The sequence below is a fragment of the Oncorhynchus nerka genome, linkage group LG12, assembly GCF_034236695.1.
Source record: "Oncorhynchus nerka isolate Pitt River linkage group LG12, Oner_Uvic_2.0, whole genome shotgun sequence".
In the NCBI taxonomy this organism is placed as follows: Eukaryota; Metazoa; Chordata; class Actinopteri; order Salmoniformes; family Salmonidae; genus Oncorhynchus; species Oncorhynchus nerka.
In genome coordinates, this window is record NC_088407.1 from 58,022,055 (window position 1) to 58,042,931 (window position 20,877).

General features: G+C 43.3%; 2 protein-coding genes across 2 annotated transcripts in view; one reads left to right on the top strand and one right to left on the bottom strand.

Moving 5' to 3' along the window:
* Positions 1-44: 44 nt before the first annotated feature.
* Positions 45-6,370, top strand: ccdc28b (coiled-coil domain containing 28B). The gene is made up of 6 exons (XM_029675279.2): positions 45-244; positions 2,021-2,321; positions 2,452-2,621; positions 2,784-2,938; positions 4,036-4,058; positions 4,196-6,370. Exons 2-6 carry the CDS (start codon positions 2,083-2,085, stop codon positions 4,248-4,250), a joined length of 642 nt encoding a protein of 213 aa, XP_029531139.1. The 5' UTR covers positions 45-244; positions 2,021-2,082; the 3' UTR covers positions 4,251-6,370.
* A 227-nt stretch (positions 6,371-6,597) lies between these two features.
* Positions 6,598-20,877, bottom strand: part of LOC115138436 (TOG array regulator of axonemal microtubules protein 1-like) — a 43,154-nt gene continuing 28,874 nt past the window's right edge. The window contains exons 3-22 of the mRNA XM_029675278.2: positions 19,162-19,290; positions 18,831-19,073; positions 18,444-18,733; positions 17,673-17,890; positions 17,395-17,495; positions 17,143-17,304; positions 16,943-17,008; positions 15,862-16,031; positions 15,529-15,700; positions 15,155-15,385; positions 12,573-12,696; positions 12,253-12,358; positions 11,736-11,971; positions 11,397-11,555; positions 11,164-11,290; positions 10,471-10,586; positions 9,875-10,055; positions 8,455-8,674; positions 8,256-8,342; positions 6,598-7,834 (exon numbers count right to left, since the gene is read on the bottom strand). Coding sequence (XP_029531138.2) covers positions 7,575-7,834; positions 8,256-8,342; positions 8,455-8,674; positions 9,875-10,055; positions 10,471-10,586; positions 11,164-11,290; positions 11,397-11,555; positions 11,736-11,971; positions 12,253-12,358; positions 12,573-12,696; positions 15,155-15,385; positions 15,529-15,700; positions 15,862-16,031; positions 16,943-17,008; positions 17,143-17,304; positions 17,395-17,495; positions 17,673-17,890; positions 18,444-18,733; positions 18,831-19,073; positions 19,162-19,290 — 3,398 coding nt within the window. The 3' untranslated portion in view covers positions 6,598-7,574. The remainder of the gene's footprint in view (positions 7,835-8,255; positions 8,343-8,454; positions 8,675-9,874; positions 10,056-10,470; positions 10,587-11,163; positions 11,291-11,396; positions 11,556-11,735; positions 11,972-12,252; positions 12,359-12,572; positions 12,697-15,154; positions 15,386-15,528; positions 15,701-15,861; positions 16,032-16,942; positions 17,009-17,142; positions 17,305-17,394; positions 17,496-17,672; positions 17,891-18,443; positions 18,734-18,830; positions 19,074-19,161; positions 19,291-20,877) is intronic.

Below are 20,877 nucleotides of genomic sequence, written 5' to 3' on the forward strand. Positions count from 1 at the left end.
TGGAAGAAATGTTGTGTCTGGCCCTTTAAGTGCAGGATAAAGACGTATAGCTCAGTGGTGAGTGAGCTCCATTGCCGCGTCTGGGATTTTATTTGGCGTTTTCTATGTGGCTGTTGTCCACTACTCATATTATTTTTTCAATTAATCAAACGTTATGAAGAAGATGTGTATGAGATGATAAACATTCTTCAGAGGAAAGGGACGCGGTGTTCGTTTGACAGATTTTTCGTGCGTAATACACTCGGTAAGTGATCTATTGTCTTCTGATAGACGCATTTGTTCATGTAATTTATATGGTTTACTGCAAATACGCCATTGATATGTTTTATATAATGCGCTCATTTTTTCTTGTAGTTTACATTATTGCGAGTGGATTGATTTATTGCACAGCTTAGTGGTGGATCAAGTTGACTGTGTGGTTAGTGGCCATCTTTGGACCACAGTAGTCCATTGATTTAAGTTCAGATGAGGATGGCTATAGCCTATTCTGTATCCCTTTTCATTTTTCAGTGTATGAAATAATAATGAATTAACCATTATAATACAACAACCGGATATGAGATGTTCTATTTGGGCTAGGCTATAAAAAGAAGAACCGTGCGCATCAACGTCCTAGAATAAACACGTCTCTGGTCCAATCCACTGTCATTATCTCTTGCCCGTGCAGCCATCGGATAAAAACCTTTTTCATTAAATTAAATATATTTTAATATATGTAAAGCAATGTGTTTGTGGGATGCACACATATATATATTCATCTGATTTCTTGAAATTAAAAATCGTATTGGTAACAGTGAAATGTAGGTCTACAAGATCTCACTAATCACTCCCAAGTAATATAAAGTTGTGAACATAACTTCTGTCATTTTTGCCAATATGATTGATTGTCCACGTGTTTTCAGCTACATCAGTTGAAAGACTTGTTGGCAATGTGTTGTCAGACCAATTACAAGGACATGATGCATTCTAAAAATACCTCAGGGGAACTGTTTCACACAGGCTTATTACACAGGGACAGATATTCTAAAATGAATCCTCATCATTTGATGTTTTTCCCCATAAGCCTGTAGTATTACCTGGATGTGTGACTTTGTTCACCTTGAACATTCACGAAGCTAGTCAAAATGATGAATGAATATTAGGTTGTGTACATTCACCCCCTGCAGCCATCCAGCCATGAATCCTCCTGCAGTGAACCCCTTTGTTGTTTGCCAGAAGATATTGTGTCGGTGATAAGAGGTTGCTTCAATTTAGCAGCCTGGTAGTATTCAAGATACAGCAAGTGCTACCATTTGAAATGAGAGAATTTCATCAATTTGACTTTATTATATGTTTTTGTACCCCTTTTTCTCCTCAATTTCATGCTGTGTAATTGGCAGTTAGTCTTGTTTCATGGCTGCAACACCCGTACGGACTCGGTAGAGGCAAAGGTCGAGAGCCATGCGTCCTCCGAAACACAACCCAACCAAGCCGCACTGCTTCTTGACACGCCCACTTAACCCGAAGCCAGCTGCACCAATGCACTGGAAGAAACACATACACCTTGTAACCGTGTCAGCGTGCACTGTGCCCGGCCCGCCACAGGAGTCGCTATTGCGCGATGGGACATGGACAGCCCTGCCGGCAAAACCCTCCCCTAACCCGGACGATGCTGGGCAAATTGTGCACCGCCCCATGGGTCTCTCCGGCTGCGACAGAGCCTGGACTCGAACCCAGAATCTCTAGTGGCACAGCGATGCAGTGCCTTAGACCACTGCGCCACTCAGGAGACCATCAATTTGACATTTAGCAGGTCTACCAAGTAAAATATCTGTTGTTGGGTGGTGGTTCACTCTTTCCCTTTGGCGGCTTAGTCATGATTTTACATGTTCCTAGCTTACAGCCAATGGAGAAACTGTTATGCATTATACTTAACATGCATTTCCTTAGCTAAGACCCTGTGTATCCTCCAAGCCCTCTCCAGTCCTGTCAGGGAGTGGAAGTGCTAGCGCCTGACTTCCTACCGTTATTGTTGTTACAGGACGTCCTGAAGCTCAGGCAGGGTCCACTCATCTTACCCAGAGGACTTCACACTAACAAGCCATGGAGGACAAGCGTAAGAAGCGGAGCCCCAAGGTGTCTCTACCCCAGCCCCCTCCTCCCCCGGTCAACCCCCGAAAGCTCTCAGTCCTACCCTCCAGTAAGAGTGCCACCTTCTCCCTTGGCCTCCCCCAACCCCCCTCCCCCAAAAACAGAGGCAAGTTCAAGAGGTCCATTGGGGCAGTAGGACAGTCCAAAGATGTGCTCAGTGTGGTCGTAGCAGCTCCACCAAAGACCACAAGGTTTGTAACAGTCACAATGTCTACTTTAATGAGTCAAATGAGTTGGATTGACAAAATGTATATTGGAGGTTGGATTAATGTAAAGGTTCTGTTTACTGTTATTTCCTGTTGTCTGGTCTGTCTTCACCAGGCCTCACAAGGAGAAGGCCAGGGCTCCCCAGCCAGCAGGGCCCAGTAAGATGGCCCAGTCCTCCCCGCTGCAGCACTCCTTCCTCACGGATGTGTCTGATGTGAGGGAGATGGAGGGAGGCCTCCTCAACCTGCTCAATGACTTCCACTCCGGAAAACTGCAGGCTTTTGGTAAGATGATTATGGACCACCCAGAGAATACTGAGACACAGTTACGCAGTGGAAATGCAGCCATTTGTTTGACATTGTGCCATAGTACCATGGTCACGTAGGAAGTTATGTCCCTTCGACAGATATGTAAAGGTGTGAATGACGCTTGCTGTGTCCTCTCAGGGAAGGTTTGCTCCTTTGAGCAGCTGGAGCATGTGCGTGAAATGCAGGAGAAGCTTGCACGGCTACACTTCAGTCTGGACAGCCATGTGGAGGAGCTGTCAGAGGACAAGAGGAAGTGTGCCTCTGACCACAACCTGGAGCACCTGCTCTGCAATGTAAGCACCTAACTTAACACTCTCTACAGTACTCAATGAATGATTTACTCACACTGTAGTACACAGCTCACCACATTTATGTCCTTAACCCAGAACATAATCCAATTGGGCTAAAACAGGTTGAATCAACATTGTTTACACATAATTTCAACAACAAAAAATGTGATGTGATGACGTTGAATCAACGTGGAAACTGATTGGATTTGGGGGGGAAAAGTCAATAACGCATTGGGAATTTAGTCTATTTTTCAACAAACGTTTAACCTAAATCCAATGACGTGACATGTTTTGTTGATTTCACAATGAATTCACGTTAGTTGAAAACTCAATCAAATGTACATCAAAACTAGACGTTGACCTGAAGTCTGTGCCCAGTGGGTAGGGTCATATTGAGCCACACTGTAGTCAAGTGCAATGGTTATTTACATGCTGTTTTTAAATATGCAGAATATGGTTATTCCCATACATTGTTTACATCCTAAGCAGATGCTCTTGAGTCATATTTTCCCTCCAGCACACTGCTGTCTTTTGGACAACATCTAGTCCAAAGATGTGCTAATTAATAATGCATGCTTTTCACATACTATCCAGGTACACAGTAGTTGGCTGTGGAGAGGCAGCAAACATTGAGAACGACAGACCAGAGACAATTTGACCTTCGGCCCAAAATGTCAAATGTGTCAATTGTTAGTTTGATTTCTAGCATCCACTCCTGTGGTGTGGTATTTGTGCTGGGGGGGGATTGCTGTGGTATGTGTGAGGGTGGTGTGAAAGCCCTTCAGTTCATTAGAGATATGGGTGCCAAGAATACTCTGTAGCCATAGCAGCAGAGAATAATGTAGCAGCAAAACAGATGGGCTGTGAAATTACTTTTCACTGTGTAGATTAGCTAGAAGAATTTAATTGAATAATTTTGGTTTATTTAGGGCTTACTAACAGTGATACAATGATTGATGTGGTGAAATGATGTTGAGTATTGATCTAACATTCTGTAGGCTATTGTTGTGTACGTCTATGCTTCCGTCTAATGAATTTTGACTCTGATTACCTCAACGTGGGACTACATAATCTGATCATGTTCTTCATTTCCCCTTCAGCTGGAGGAACTCAGCAGCTCAATGTATCCTTTTCTAAAAGTTGTCTCATAATCTCTGGGATTCAGCTGGCTCACCTGGGAAAACACTGGCTTTGAATCATCTATATTTAGCTTAAATCCTTAACGTGTCTGTGTTGGATCCTTAATGTACCTGTGTCCAGACAAAAACTACACCTGGCTGAAAACCAGGATCTGCCCAAGACGTCTGGACCTTGACAAGGGAGATCAGGATGACAGATTGCGCATCTTCCCACGACGACAAGGAAAGGTTGCCATGATATTGATCCAACTGCCTTAGCACCAAAACTGGGCCATATAAAGCCCCTGGTTAGATCATGATTTGTATATGATTGATTCAATCAGGTGTCAACTGTCAAGCACATCAACTGTGATCTAGCGATAAATACTCCACATTCATAGCACAAGTTCTGCTTATTTTAGTTATTGCACTGTGCTTTAGCCTACATCTTTTGTCAAGGAGTATTCTGAAAGTTCAAGAATAGGCTTTGAACTTATACTTGTATAGAGTGCAGTGGCAGGGTACGCTAATGAATCCTGTTGTTATGTGTGTGTGTGTGTGTGTGTGTGAACATCTGTAAAGGAGACAAGATATCCACCATCTTTATCCAACTCCCTGTTTCAGAGGCACACATACTTTATAATATAAAGGAGAACATTTGCTGTAATGTCAGGCATTGATGATGTGCATTTTCTCATTCATTGTCATATGATCATGTCTATTTACCGAAATGAAGGACATCATTATATATCTTTGATTGCTAAATATATGTACACAGCCATATAATCAACTGTAGCAAAAATAACATGTTAGGCCATGTTGTCAGTCACTGTGGGTCAGCTCAGCACCTTGGGATGTTCGTCCTGATTTTAATACCTTCTAGCAAAACATTTATTATGATTAGGAGGGACACACTGGATGTGGTGGTTAGAAATACAATGTTTATAAATCTTTTATGCTTTATAAAGCAGAAGAGAGTACTTGAACAGTGTGAGATATAAATGGTATATTTTGGTGAAATTTAAATATGTGAGCTAATGTCTAAAATTGATTACTACAGTCTGAAAATGTCATTGTAGTTTCTCAAACTGGACATTTTCTCACAGCTGTCAAGAAATTGTTCAACCAAGATATAATGAAACTTGCTGGCTCTGCATTGGCACTGAGCTGCCTTAGCTTAGAATATTCAGGCATTTGAGGCTCAGCAGTAGCAGCAGCAACCCTCCAAAGCACAAGCCAGACCAACCAGCCACTGCAATGCTGCAAAACGGATGGACAAACATTTAGGCCATGGCTATTCACCCTTATCCACGAATGGTAGATGTAAAATGAAATTGTGGGTGTGAACATCTGATGCATGTGTATGAAGAGAACATGTTGTAGAAACATGCAAAAACACACACACTGCAAGAAACTACATTCAAAGAACATTATGCAGTATGTCTCGGGTTGAGTCCAAAGAGTGTTGTACTAGTCAGGTCATTTTGGGACTTCATTTTTGCAAAGTAGTTTAAACTCTTCATGTTAGAAACCAATAACCATCATTTTCACAAGGCAGCTGCTCTCCATTTGCTGTGATTTTCATACAAGTTGCTAAACTCTAAACCAAACTAGTATGCCTAGATCATATACTCATTTCTAAGATGATTAATGTGTCATTGGTTTTAAAAGTTCTGCATGTAGTGTGTATGGGACCAGAGAGTAACTTTCTTTGGTCCATTAGAAGTGTAAGATACGACACCTTTGTTTTACTTCACCTTGCGAAGCCTACCTCTTTTTCCAATATGGCCTGGACCTGAGTCCTATAGGAACTGTAGCTTCTGACTACTAGGACCCTGTTACATATCTGTCAATGAGAACTACCTTCTCAAGGAACTTGACATTTTATACAATCTTGTCTTTTGCTTTGCTATTAAGGCCCCGTGTTTTGCGCAATTTTGTCACATGACCAGGGGTGTATTCATTACATAAATAGTTTACTGTATAAGAACCAAACGGAATAAAACGGGGAGGTACCTACCTGTCCAATAGAAACTCTAGTTTGCAAAACGAATCGATGTAATTACTACACCCCTGGATTTTTAAAAGATTTAACAAAAGGTTCCATTTTCTTTCTAGGTCAGATGGTCCAGCACCATCCTTAGAGAATTGCTTACATTTTTGGTGTGGTGCTCATTTCTGGAAAATGCTTAAAATAAAGGTTAAAATCTAGATCATGTGACATGAAAGCCCAAAACACAGGGCCCTAACTTTGTCATTTAACCCCTGCAAAACTAATTGTATTTATTTACTTGTAAATAAAAGCAAATCAGTGACAGTAGTCTGGTTTTAACTGACTCAGATGCTCAGTCTTGCATGTAGTGATTGAAATAGATACTTACCTTACAGCGCCATCTTCCTCAAGATTGTTAAAGACACGAGGCAACAAGGCCAACCACACTGACACATTACAATGATAGTATAAGCAGGCAAGTGGTTTTCCTCGCAGTGAAGTTGTTCTCACTCATTTTTAGGCATAAGAATGAAACCAACTGGAGCACTTAGTTTACAGAAATAAACACTTTATGTATATATAAATCTCAGTCTTTCCTCTCATTAATAAACAAGTTCAATATAATTTATAAACACAATTGTGAAAGGCTACTTCAAGACTGGCACTATACTGAAACCGAATCACAGACCTGGGCTTCACTGTCTCTGTATCAATCGTTAGTTTAAAGCAAAATGGTTTCAACGTTATACCCACCCAGTATTGTTGGTTTATTATCCAAAGTTGATTTAGGCATCAGTGTACATATATAATCTTTAAGATTATTATTTTTTGATTCCCTGTCCGTACATTTTGGTCATAAAACAACAAAACATAAGACGTCACAACACCACTTCAACATATTGTCCCAATAGGACTTACAAACTGCAACATTGTACAGCATACAAATTAGGCTAATACTGTGCAATCACACATTTGAGCTAAACAAAAGTAATTTGTAATCATTCATCTTCACTGACAAATCTTTAAAACAACTGCATAAGACATCTTAGAAATATCACATATTATATTTAATGAAACAGCAAAAATATACATATTTCGGTCCCGTTTCCTTTTTGTGCATTTCAATGGTACATTCTTGGTAATGTTGTCTCCAATTTGCGTACAATAAGATTCATAAAGAGCGACAATCATTACGATATATCCAATGTAATGTACATGACGACAACTATAATGACAGTGAGTGACTTCTTCAAAGTGCAAAGAGAGCAGGTTGTTGAGAATAAGACCTGATGCCAACAGCTGAAGCCTGTCTGTGCTCCTTTATTGAAGAATACCCTAACTTGCTGAGAAGAGAGTTGATTTAAGGGCTCTCATCTTAAATGACTTTCTATACTCTGTAACGTAAAAAAAAAGTGCAGGCACTACTAGAAATGCAGAACATCTCTGTCTTCAAGTAAGGTCAGTGTTTCTGTTCTTCTGTCTAGGGGGGTTTGGTTGTGTTTTGAAGGTTGTGATTTCTGAGGGGCCTTCAGGGGGAGGGGAGGGTCCTCAGGAACTCGTTGAGGCCCTTGTGGACATTGGCATCCTGGGAGGCGGCGCACTCTGCCAGCCCAGGCCCCATGTGGGTGTAAAGGGCTTGGCACAGGTTGGAAGTGGCCCCCCGCACGCTCCCACCCCGGCCGTGGACGGTGCCACTGTGGCTGGATGTGCCCAGGAGGTGCCACAGCAGGGGTAACGCCTTCTGTTCCACCACCTGAGGCTTACGAGGATATAGCTCTGTCACCAGATCTGAAAGACAGGCCAGAGGAGGAGGGAAGAGAAGAAGAAGAAGTGGGGGAGGAAGGAAGGGAAGTGGGGGAGGTAGAGAAGTGGGGGAGGAAGGAAGGGAAGTGGGGGAGGTAGAGAAGTGGGGGAGGAGGAAGGGAAGTGGGGGAGGAAGGGAAGTGGGGGGCAAACACGTAACAAGGAGCTTATGAAATGCTGAGAGCATATGGCACTGACACATCCGTTTCTCCCTCCTTGTAAGAAGCTAAAGACTCCTTGGAGGGCAGGCAGAAAGACAGTTGCCATTGCACTGTTGCTTAGCAGCTGTTGTAAACTCAGATCCTAATCCAAATGTTAAAAATCCAATGAAGTTTACAAAGTATCATCTACATAACCTAGGTTGCTAAGGGGATTTATCTCAAGCAAATTGTTTCAGTGAAAATACCTGCAACCTTCTCTATGAGATCCACTTTAGCCTTGCCACTCAGGAACTGGGCCTTGCTGCAGAAAGGCTGGAGGAGGAGGGTTTTATCTGTGAACAAAGTAAAGGACAAGTCAGAGCTGGTCATCCTCTCAGCTACGTTCCAGCCTCGCATGGAACCTTAAACTAGATGATGTGATCTCAAACATCATCAGACACCTACCAAGGTTTTGGATGAGTGCATGGATGGCTCCAATGGCAGCGCTGTAGATTGCGTTGTTCTTGGAGTTGAGGTGATTGTCCACGATGGCCGGTACCAGGATGTAGACTACCTGGGCCAGGTTATCCTTCATCACAGTGATGATCTTCTGCAGAGACTCCAGAGCGAACAAGTTGACTTTACTGTTGGACTCCTGCAGTCTGGCCTTAAAGGAATCAAACACCTGGGAGAGAAGCATTACTATAGATTCAATTATGACCTACTTACATAGGTCCTCTTATCTAGGGGCATTTGCATGGTTTATATTTGGTCAATAAAAGTTATAGCTAGTATTCTTTGTGAGAGTCAGAGAACTTCGGCAAATGGCAGCTTAGGGTATATAATAATGAGCACTGGTTGTCTCTGCAGTTATATCTGCGAGGCGGGCAGATTTAGGGTCATGGAATATTGTGTGGATGAAAGGCGGGTGGGTGGCGGACGGGTTGAATAAAGAGAAACAGGGCTTGAAATGAACGCTTGACCTCAAAAAAAATGTTGGAAAAGAAGAATATATATTTCAATTGTCTGAATGGACATGAAAAAGGTCATGATCCTTGTCATATTAGTAACCCATTCTAGTTGGTGTATCGTTAGATCTCCCCTCTTTCTTAATTCTAACGGATATTTTCATCTCGGAAAAGATTAAACCACTAGCTCGCGCAGTGCGCTACTGAGAATGATGTTTTCCCGTTACTTGCATTTTGGAACATTTGAGCCATCTGCGCATTGTTTTAATTTTTTAATATTTTATTTAATTGACTTTTAATCCCTTTTTTGTGGTATCCAAATTAGTAGTTACAGTCTTGCCTCATCGCTGCAACTCCCGTACGGACTTGGGAGAGGCGAAGGTCGAGAGCCATACATTTTTAATTTAATAAAATTTTTATTTCACCTTTATTTAACCAGGTAGGCTAGTTGAGAACAAGTTCTCATTTGCAACTGCGACCTGGCCAAGATACATCCTCCGAAACACGACCCAACCAAGCCTACAGAATCTCTTATCTTCTGGATAAGTAAAAAAAGTTCATGTCAAGCCCTGCCTTAAAAAAAAAACTTAAAATGTAGCTATGATTGTTGAGCAATTTATATCTAAGGGGGTACTTTGAGATTTTTATTGAATTATTTTAGTCTATCTGGTATTAGTGCGTAAGCCTAAGCTTTAGGGCCTAACTGTAAGCTCCACGTCTATGACTCTGATTGTGGCCTACAGCGCATTTTCCATATTAGCGGGTTTGGGCCTCAGATTGTCCCATTCTCACATATAGTCGGGCGGTTGAGGCTGGGTTATTAGCAATTGCGGGCAAACAAACATCTGACCTGCGAACCACTAGTATATATTATAAGGCTAAAGAATATCTGGTTTTGTTCAGATGACGTCAGTTACCGGAAAGATGCTGCCGATAACTATGTTGGGGCTGTGCTCGCAGTCCACCACTAGCTGGTCGATGCCTTTGATGCGCTCTCTGAAGTCCTTTGAACCCAGCAGAGCTGTGAGCTGCTTGATGTACTCCGTCTTGTCTGCAATGCTGTGAGCTTGAGGTCTGCCGCTGTACTGCCCAGACTCCCTGCAGATACACAAACAGTAGGTAAGTCAAGGAGAGGAGTTCTCACTGACACATGAACACACTGTACATCCAGAACCAGTCAACAGTTTAGACACACCTACTCATTCAAGGGTTTTTGTATTTTTTACATTGTAGAATAATTGTGAAGACATCAAAAATATGAAATAAACAGAAATGGAATCATGTAGTAACCAGAAAAGTGTTAAACAAATCTAAATATATTAAGAAAACCCTTGAATGAGTAGGTGTGTCCAAACTTTTGACTGGTACTGTATATTGACAAAACTGTGCTAATGCATGGATAAACAGCAAAGCTAGCCATGGCTTTAACCATAACAGTTCAGTATACTAGGGGTGTAAACTTGATGAGACTGACGTGCTACACATTTCAGTTAGTGTTGTTGTGTTGGCCCACCTGTTGACCACTTTGAGGGGTTCCCTGCTGAGAGATGAGGCCCTAACTGTGCCACTGCCAGGGAGGGAACGCCGGCCCCTGCCTGACGGGGTGTCCTGGGGCATCTCTCCCAGGCCCTTCAGACCACATTAACATACATGTAACTCATGGATCACACACATGTAACCACTGCTTCCTTAAAGGCCCAGTGCAGTCAAAAACATGATTTTTCCTGTGTTTTATATACAGTATATTTCCACCCTATAAGGTTGGAATAATACTGTGAAATTGTGAAAATTATGATAATGTCCTTTTTGTGTAAGAGCTGTTTGAAAAAAACTGCCTGTTTTGGTGGGATGGAGTTTTGGCCTGGTAGTAAATTAGTGAAAAGACCAACAAGAAAAAGAGTTCCAAACCTCTCTGGCTAGTTTCCCACTCAGACCACTCCCAGACAGTCCTAGCACAATTCTTGCTTGAGAAATTGCTCTTTGCTAAGAAGCTATTTTTGTTTCTTTTTTACCATTTTAATTGAAAACAAATCACAGTAATTGTTCCCCAGAAATGATTTCATATTGAGATAAGAATGGCTGCATTGGACCATAAAGTAAAAGTGCCTTGTCTTAAAATGCAAGCCCCCAGCAGGGGGAGACAGAAAACGACAGGAATTACTCATAACAGTCACACACACCTTCTCAGTTAGACGGTGTTCTGTACCTTAGTCTTCAGAATGAAAACAGTGTCTCTGATGGGAGCCAGGTCTTTGGCAGGGATATATTTCTCCAACATCTTATCAAAATCAGGGTGTAATGACAGAAACAGCAGCATCCGGCGTCCCTGGTACCTAAGAAGAACAGCCTCAAACAATGCCACTTATTCTATTGATAACAGACACACTTACTAGCATTAAAACAGACATACATTGGTTTTAAACAAAATTCCCTCCCTACCTAGCTTCCTGGGAGGAGTCTTGTGACAGCTTGATGATGGCAGGTAGGATTCGGTCGGTGAGGTCTTTCCCTCCAGATAGAAGGCGGGCAGCGCCAATGTTCTCCATCAGGTTGACCATGTGATGACCTGCGCACTTCCTCACCACTGAGTTCAGGTGACTGTTCACAAGAGACAATATCAGGGATGTGATAAGCACCACAGAAAATAAAGCCTAATGGCCCAATTTAATGATAAGATACAAGCATGATAAGATTCAATCTTCAAGCAAAGCATATATTTCAAGGACTGCTGCTGAACTGCTGAGTGTGCTAGTTGGTGACAGTGAGTGTCTGTCTGACCTGAGGCCGCTGGTGAGCAGGGCGTTGAGGCTGCGGGTGGGGGTGCAATGTTGCACCATGCTGTCCAGCGCTGCGTCCACATCCTGCCTGATGAAGGCATTGGACTCCCCAGCCTTCTGCAGCAGAGCCTTGGCAGTGGCCTCCAGCTCCTGGTCCATCCCCTTCTGTAGTGCGGTGTACAGCTCCCCCATCGCCCCAACAGCAACACGGGACACACCTGACCGAAGGTTCCTCACCTGGGGAGCAATACACTCGGATGATGATGATATTGAATCAGCTAGATCATTTTTTCTTCAGCCATCTCACCAAAGGCTTGAATGGTCACATTTCCTCATCAGGACGTAGGAAAAATCAGTCATCAAACGGCTAGAGTCTACAAGGACCACCCTGTACAGAATTGATTGAGGCTGAGCTTATGATTAGAAGGAAGAAAATAGATTGGATGAGGGTCCCCAGGAAAATGGACTGGACATTAACATTTATTTAAGACTAAAAGAATGAGGAGTCGTGGTCATACCTCTTGGATGAGTGCGAGACAGACGTCATGCAGCCTGTTCCGCAGTACGTCTGAATGGTAAAGCGTCAGACCACGGAGAAAGGTCAAGCCCTCAATCTTCTTCTCCCTTCATTAAAACATTTAGAAATAGAAATTGAGAAAATCCAATCCATTGCTTATAGGCATCCAAAAATGATAAATGAACATTTGACGTTGGGTCTGACTAGACAATGTCTATGTATGGGGTTAAACGCTGGCGCTGAGGTTCAGTTGGACCCCAGGAGGTTTAGCGGTTGCTAAAACGTCAGCGAATAGGGATCCAAATGAAGAATAAAGCTCACCAGTCGTCTGAGTTGAGGAGTTTGAAGCTCTGTGTCAGTGCTAGCTCAGGTTTAGAGAATGGCTGTAGTTCAGGCTGCTCTGTCAGGTCACTCTTCTGGCTGGGAGTGCCTGGGGACAACTCATCTGGAGGACACAACCACATAATTAAATACAACACAATTATAATGGACTTTTTCCACATGTTGTAATGTTACAGTCTTATTCTATAATGGATTAAATAGTCCCCCCCACCCCACATCAATCTACACACAACAGCCCATAATGAAAAATGAAAAACAGGTAAAATAATTTAAAAAATATAAACTGAATATCACATTTACATAGGTATTCAGACCCTTTACTCAGTACTTTGTTGAAGAACCTTTGGCAGCGATTACAGACTTCTTGGGTATGACGCTAGGTGCCTTTTGGTAAACTCCAAGCAGGCTGTCATGTGACTTTTACTGAGGAGTGGCTTCCGTCTGGCCACAACCATAAAGGCCTTATTGGTGGAGTGCTGCAGAGATGGTTCTCCAATCTCCACAGAGGAACTCTTTCAGAGTGGCCATCAGGTTCTTGGTCACCTCCCTGACCAAGGCCTTTCTTCTTTCTTCTTTGCTCAGTTTGGCCGGGCGTCCAGCTCTAGGAAGAGTCTTGGTGGTTCCAAACTTCTTCCATTTAAGAATGATGGAGGCCACTGTCTTCTTGGGAACCTTCAATGCTGCAGAAATGTATTGGTGCCCTTCCCCAAATCTGTGCCTCAACACAATCCTTCGACCTCATGGCTTGGTTTTTGACATGCAGGTAAACATCTCAAGGATGATCAATGGAAACAGGATGCACCTGAGCTCAATTTCGAGTCTCATAGCAAAGGGTCTGAATACTTATGTAAATAAGGTATCTGTTTTTTATTTTCCAAAAACCTGTTTTTGACTTGTCATTATGGGGTATTGTGTGTAGAATTATTTTCATTTAATCAATTTTAGAATAAGGCTTTAATGTAACAAAATGTGGAAAAAGTCAAGGGGTCTGAATACTTTCCGAATGCACTGTAAATCCTTTTATTTAACTAGGCAAGTCAGTTAAGAACAAATTCTTATTTACAATGACGGCCTACCCCAGTCAAACCCTCCCCTAACCCGTAAGACGCTGGGCCAATTGACTCCCGTTCACAGCCGGTTGTGATACAGCCCAGGATCGAACCAGGGTCTATAGTGACGCCTTAGACCGCTGCGCCACTCGAGAGCAATATCTACAGTGCCTTCAGAAAGTATTCACACCCCTTGACTTATTCCACACTTTTGTTGTGTTACAGCCTGAATTCAAAATGAATTAAATTGAATTATACACTTAATAGCCCATAATGACAAAGTGAAAAAATGTTTTTAGAAATGTTTGCACATTTATTGAAAATGAAATACAGAAATATCTAAGTTGCATAAGTATTCACACCCCGAGTAAATACTTTGTAGAAGCACCATTGGCAGCGATTACAGCTTTGTCTTACTGGTTAAGTCTCTAAGAGCTTTTGATACCTGGATTGTACAATATTTAAAAAATTATTCAAGCTCTGTCAAGTTGGTTGTTGATCATTGTCATGTTCATTCAAAGTCATCTTGGTGAGCAACTCCAGTGTGTATTTGGCCTTGTGCTTTAGGTTATTGTCCTGCTGAAAGGTGAATTTGTCTCCCAGTGTCTGTTGGAAAGCAAACAACCAGGTTTTCCTGTAGGATTTTGCCTGTGCTTAGCTCTATTCCATTTATTTTTATCCTAAAACAAAACTCCCTAGTCCTTGCCGATGACAAGCATACCCATAACATGATGCAGTCACCACCATAATTGAAAATGTGAAGAGTGTTACTCAGTGATGTGTTGGATTTGCCCCAAACATAACGCTTCAGGACATACAGTAAAGTAAATTTCTTTTCCACAGTTTTGTTATTTTAGTGCCTTATTGCAAACAGAAACAACATATTTAGGCTTGCCATAACAAAGTGGTTGAATACTTATTGACCAAAGACATTTCAGCTTTTCATTTTTAATTAACTAACTTCTAAAAAACATAATTCCACTTTGACATTATAGGGTAATGTGTGCAGGCCAGTGACACAACATTGGCGGTAACACAACAAAACGTGGAAAGAATTATGGGGTGTGAATACTTTCTGAAGGCACTGTAAGCCACAACAGTGACAACAACACACAGCTGAGTGTTACATTACCCCTCTATTGTTACATTACAGTCACTGGCTAAATGAAGCAGCGTGCGTGGCAGGAGACGTATTAATAGAAGCTGTGAAAATAAAGCTTTGCACTCCATTATCTAAGAGAACATCTAGTCTACTGTTGCCAAGCTCGGCTACTGTTGGAGCTGTGACGGGCTAATTAGTAGTGCACTAAACCTCTTTAGAGTGACATATGATGTGTTGACTGATTCATCTACCCACCATGTTAAAAAAGTACCATTAAGTTGCTCTACTGAATGAGACGTCACAGAACATACAGTTCGGTATTTAATGCTATGATGAAAAACAGTGTGGCGCCACCTTATAACTGCAAAGAGGTAGAGATTATATGATGACTGCCAGACTGTTCTGCTGACCTGAGCTGTGTGAGAGGGATGGCCGTGTATTGCTGAAACTGGGAGCCCTCCTCAGGCGGGCCATGGTGCTCCTGGGGTTGGGTGGGACCGTGGGGGGGCTAGGCTGGTGGGGAGGACTGAAACATTTAATAGGGCTCTGGGGTCCCTGGGGTCTGGCAGGGCTGGTTGGACACTCGTCTGGTAGAGAGTCAGCCTTGGTGGACGTCACTATGCTACCGTTCAGATGCAAGTCTGTTAGGCGAAGAACAAACACTGTAGAGATGAACCACAAGCACATGACAACATCTGGCAACATTACAAAAGCCAGTGTATCAAGGGAAACCCTGTACTAGGTTTATGAATAGTATTGGAGGGTTAAGGAAAATACATTGGACCTTTGGAAATGGCTGCTGTATCCTCTGTAGCCACGTCATTTTGCCCCTGTCTGAGGCGCAGGCGCATCCTGTCAGCTTTCTGACGATCTCCCAGGGCAGGCTGGCCCTCCTGCTGCGCCAATCCTTGCTGCCTCATCTTGTTCCGCGCAAACCTAGACGTTCTCACCTTTTCCTGCAGACAAACACACAGCACTCCAGCCAAATACATGTCACAGGTGTAACTAACTGGTAGCAGTGGTAGAGGGACATTTTCTCTCAATCTGTAATACCAAATGGGAAATGTAGTCGCAGAGGTTGTTGGTGGTGTATGTACAGTATGGTGGATCTGCTCACCCTGGCATCCTCTGCGTCTGGGCTGTCGTCGGGGTCCAGGTGGTGGCTGAGGACAGCATGGCTGTAGATGCCAGTTGGAGGGTCACTGTGCAGCCTGGTCATACAGTCGCCCTGCTCCATCGACATGGCAACGCCTGGACGGCTGGACAGAATCACCAAGCCAAACACTCCTGCAGAGGGGGGAAGTGAGGAAGATTCAAGAGCGCTCAGCAAAGTTCCATATGACTACATGGAACTCTATTCGACATCAAGTAACTCACGCAAGGAGTAAAATCTGATTTAAAAAACTAAAATACACCTTATGGAACAGTGAAGAGACACAGGCACAAACATGTGATAACATATGCACTATACACACACGTACACATGGATTTTGTGTTGTAGTCGAGTAGTGGACTGAGGGCACACACTTAATGTGTTGTGAAATCTGAAATGTAATATAGTGTTTTTAATTGCATGTAACTGCCTTAATACGTCTGGACCCCATAAAGAGTCGCTGTTGCCTTGGCACTACCTAGTGGGGATCCATAATAAATACAAAGTTGAAACCTTGAGCAGTACAATGTATTTATATAGCTACAGAATACTGTAAGCAGTGATGACTTCCATCTGTTACTGTGCCAAAGCTAAGTGTATTGCCAACTACAAGAGTTAATCCAAACAATTATTTGACTGGGCCCGAATACTGTGTGGCCCCCAGGCAGGGCCTTGCATGTCAGCAATCAAGTTTTCAAGATCTAGAACTTTCAAAATATAGAAATACAGCCAGTATGATCCATTTTGCATCATATTCTACATTTGAGTCATTTTATATGATGCAAAACGCATCATACCGGCTGTATTTCTGTATTTTGAAAGTTATATATCTTTAAAACTTGATTGCTGATATGGAAAACATTTTGGGACTATATCAACCATGGACTAATGAAGCAAATACCAAAATATGTTTTTTGGGTGGAGGTTTCCTTTAAACACAGCCCTGAGCCAGAACACCATGACCTAAGAACACAGTATTGGACATCATGGACATCTGAACAATGGCACAGAGTCGTAAAATAAAAGGAGACAGTTAAGGACTGACCTCTGCCAACCACACCTTCAGGCATGTCAGTGAGGGGTGAGTTCCTGTTGCTGTAGATCTGGGACCCTGAGGAACAGAGAAGAATATCATATTTATTTTTAAACACGCCACTGAAACATATGGAAAACATATAGAAAAATACCCAGAATTTAAAGAGAGTAATATGCCTTAATGGAGCAGACCTCCTTGCAGTGACTGACCTTTGGCAGACCTCAGGGCTTCGACTGGCTCCCGGAGGGCTAGTCTAGTTGGGGGTGGAGAGTATTCTCGAGTCCGGTCCTCTTCCTCAGGTTCCATAGGTCCATTCGAGTACGGGACTCTTTGACCAATCACACTTACTTCAGGTATGATTTTATCAAAGCCTAGTGAAGAAAACACACAAACACACTATTACAGCAACAGAAACAACACTAATCAGAGAGATCCTTTTATACGTCAAATCCTCACTGTACCTTGAAGGGCACTGGCGTCCATGGAGACAGAAGACCTCAGCTTAGCAGAAGGCAGTCTAGCAATGTGAGGCTTTGCTGAAGAGGAGGCAGAATTCCCAGGGCTGCTGACAGAGGTCAGAGGTGATTCACCAGAAGGGATATCATATCTATCAGACCTTGGTGGGTGTCTACTTGAAGGCGTGAATATCATAGCTTGACCCCTTTGCCCCCCCATTATTCTTGAAATTGGATCTCATTTGGTTCAGCTTACAGCCTACTTAGAATCTAGTGGAATGTACCTGGTTTTGGTGCTGTTGAGGGTAGAGTTTGGGGGTGAGTAGACGCTCTTGCTAGCTGGGCTGGTGACAGTGGGGGAGGTTTGAGATGGGGAGTCCAGAGCCAACTCCAGTTTCATGGCTGAGTCAGGGCTATCTGGGTCATGATCTGAGCCACTCAGACTCACCTTGGCCTTCTTCTTAGCGGCACTGCAGCGCAGGGAGCGCAGAGAGTTCAGCATCTGTAAATAACAACAACAACACATTAGCTCATCAGTAACCTGAGAGCAAGGTGAGAGTGTGCTGTGAATACAGATACTATTTTATGCAGGGGTGTATATCCATGACAACTTAGATATCAAGTCTCTTTACCCAGCACTAACATTACCACACAGATACTTAGTCAGCAAATATGACCCATTTCACCACCGCTGCACTAATAAAGGGAAAACATGATCCACATTCCATCTTCCAGCACTGAGGTATCCAGAGTTATGGGTACTGCTATGAATAAATCTCTGATGGCAAGATGGCAGCTTTCAGACAGTGTCCTAGCTACATTCAGCTGGAGACTTCACTATGTGGTTCGAGCGTTGGACTACTAACTGAAAGGTTGCAAGATCGAATCCCCGAGCCGATGAGGTAAAAATCTGTCGTTCTGCCCCTGAACAAGGCAGTTAACCCACTGTTCCTAGGCCGTCATTGAAAATAAGAATTTGTTCTTAACTGACTTGCCTAGTTAAATAAAGGTTAAATAAAATAAAAAGCAGCCGTGTGTAAAACAGTGATCCTAACCTCCTGCCGGTCCAGATCGTCATCTTCCTGATCTTGGTCCTGCAGACTGAGTTGATCCAGGTCCAGGTTCCTCTCAGAGAGGTGGTCCTGCAGGCTGGATGGAGCTGGAGGATTGAACTGCTGGCCATTCTGAGACTGGCCCCGCTCTGGCAGGGGAAGGCCTGGAGACCGGGAAACAGGCAACACGGTCCGCGTCCCACTCAGAGCCTGCCGGAAAGACGAGGCGGACGATGAGCTCACCAGAGAGGCACGGAGAGGCCGTGGAGAACACCTGCTGGATGAGAAGTCACCTGTGGGGACAAAGAGCGCACTCAACAATATGCCTCAACTAAATAACATGATGACCAGGATCTACCCAATAATATGCAGTAGATACCAGACCCATACTTGAAATGTCTTTCCAGGAGCTGGGGTCTAGTCTGTGGGGGCTGCTCTCTCTCTTGTTGGGCCAGGTGTTGGACATAGACAGTGAGGATTCAGCGTGACGGCGGGACAGTGTTGGGGTCGGCAGGCCCCCGGGGAGTGTAGCCAGAGGGTAGGAGGGCAGTAGAAAGGTGCCCTGGGCCGAAGGGAGGGAGAACGTGCGCTCAACGCCGGGGGTCCCAGGGAGGAGACGGGCCTTGTGTACCACTGCAACACAAAGATCCTTCAGTTACCTTTCAATGAAACTGCGTTCTGTAGAAGGCACATAGGCTGAGCAGAGTAAAGACTTCCTCACCTCCCTCTGTATCAGAGAAGTTGGTCGATTTGAAGATGTCAGGGTCCAAGTCAAGGCTCCCACTCCTTCTCAATCGTCCGGGGGATTCCCTCCTTCTAGAGGACAGGGGCTTATTGGGCTCTGCAGAACCTGGAGGACAACGAATCAGCTATTACTGTACCTCATAACCATGATCTATTCTCTATCAATACAGTATGATGACTTATTGTTGGTGGCTTCAGCAACTCATGTTAAGCTTCAAAGTGATACGGTCAGCTAAAGCGGAGGTCAGGCTAACCTGTGAGCCCAGTGACTGACAGGGGAACGTAAACTGATCCAAGTTTGTTTGATTTGATAAATGATTCAGTCTAGGTTTAATACCTTTGGCTAAGTCAGAGTTGAGTTAAATCATGCATTGACAACCCCATTTTTTCAGTAACGATGGGAAACAGCTTTCATGAGAGAGCAGCATAAGGGCGGGGGAGATTTATTAGACTATTTGTTCATACTGGGTGGTAGAAGTTTCTGGCGTGTTCTGCGGCCTCCAGAAGAAAAAGAGTCAAGTCCAGTCTTGCCTGTGAGCACAGGCTGCTCTTTTAAATATTGGCTACATAGCGGTTCGCACACACTCCCACCACTAAACACTCCCACACACAATTCAGCATAGAATCTAGCCGTTTTTGTATTCCACTGCATGCTGTAAAAGCAGAAAACAGAGCATAATTATTGAACATTTTTATAGGCTACTTTAGCAAAGTCTTGTACAATATTTTGGTACATGGACTCAATTCAAATTCCCAATGCACCTGATACAATTGTAGTCTTCACATAGAGGATTACATTCAGAATTGTGTTAAGATTACATGTGTACCGGTAGTCAAGGCAGTGGAGGTGGGGATAAGTTATATCAGAGCAGTACTTATTATGTCCAAATCAACCAATCATACATTCCATACCCCTAAAGTGGCTTGTATCTTATTCTCCTGTCACAGGTTCCCTCACTGTAAGGTATCTTGATAAGATTTGCACACCAAGATACTAGCAATTTAATACCTAACATCGCTAGCATCCCCGCTTGAGAAGAGACCATGTTCATGACACAGTATCTGCTGTATTATCTCAGTTGGCTTCCCCACCTAGTCTGGTCCTTTCCTTCCTTTGAGAGCTTTTCTCCTGGCCACTCTTCCAGAGTGGGCCAAGTCAACAGTGGGCTAGTTGACTGCAATGGGAAGGAAGCCTCTGATAGGTTGGTGGACGTGACCACAAACCAACTGTGACTGCACAGTGGAGGAACTTTAATAAATCATTGTAGCCAACTCTATTGCTTTCATCCACTTTACTGGCCTTCCTCCCTCACAATTAATAGCTCATATATTCTCCTTTGTCTACAGTGAACAAAAAAATGTATGTATTTGATCACATTGGGTCCATACTCGCGAACATTAGAAAATGTTGAATTTGAACCCGGACCTCGGTCTGAAAACGCGCGTCAGCCTGTTACAACAGTCGACGTAGTTGCATGTGATTGAACTCTACATTGTAGCTGATCCCATCATATAGCTTAGGGCTAGCGTGTGCCAGGTTAACCTCACCAGCTGACAGTGATTATTCCCTGTAATAAATTCTGCATCAGCCCATCAAAGATTTTAGACATTATATCCACCAACCAATTGCATTTCTTAAAGGTCCAACGCAGCTGTTTTTATCTCAATATTACACTGAACAAATATTAAATGC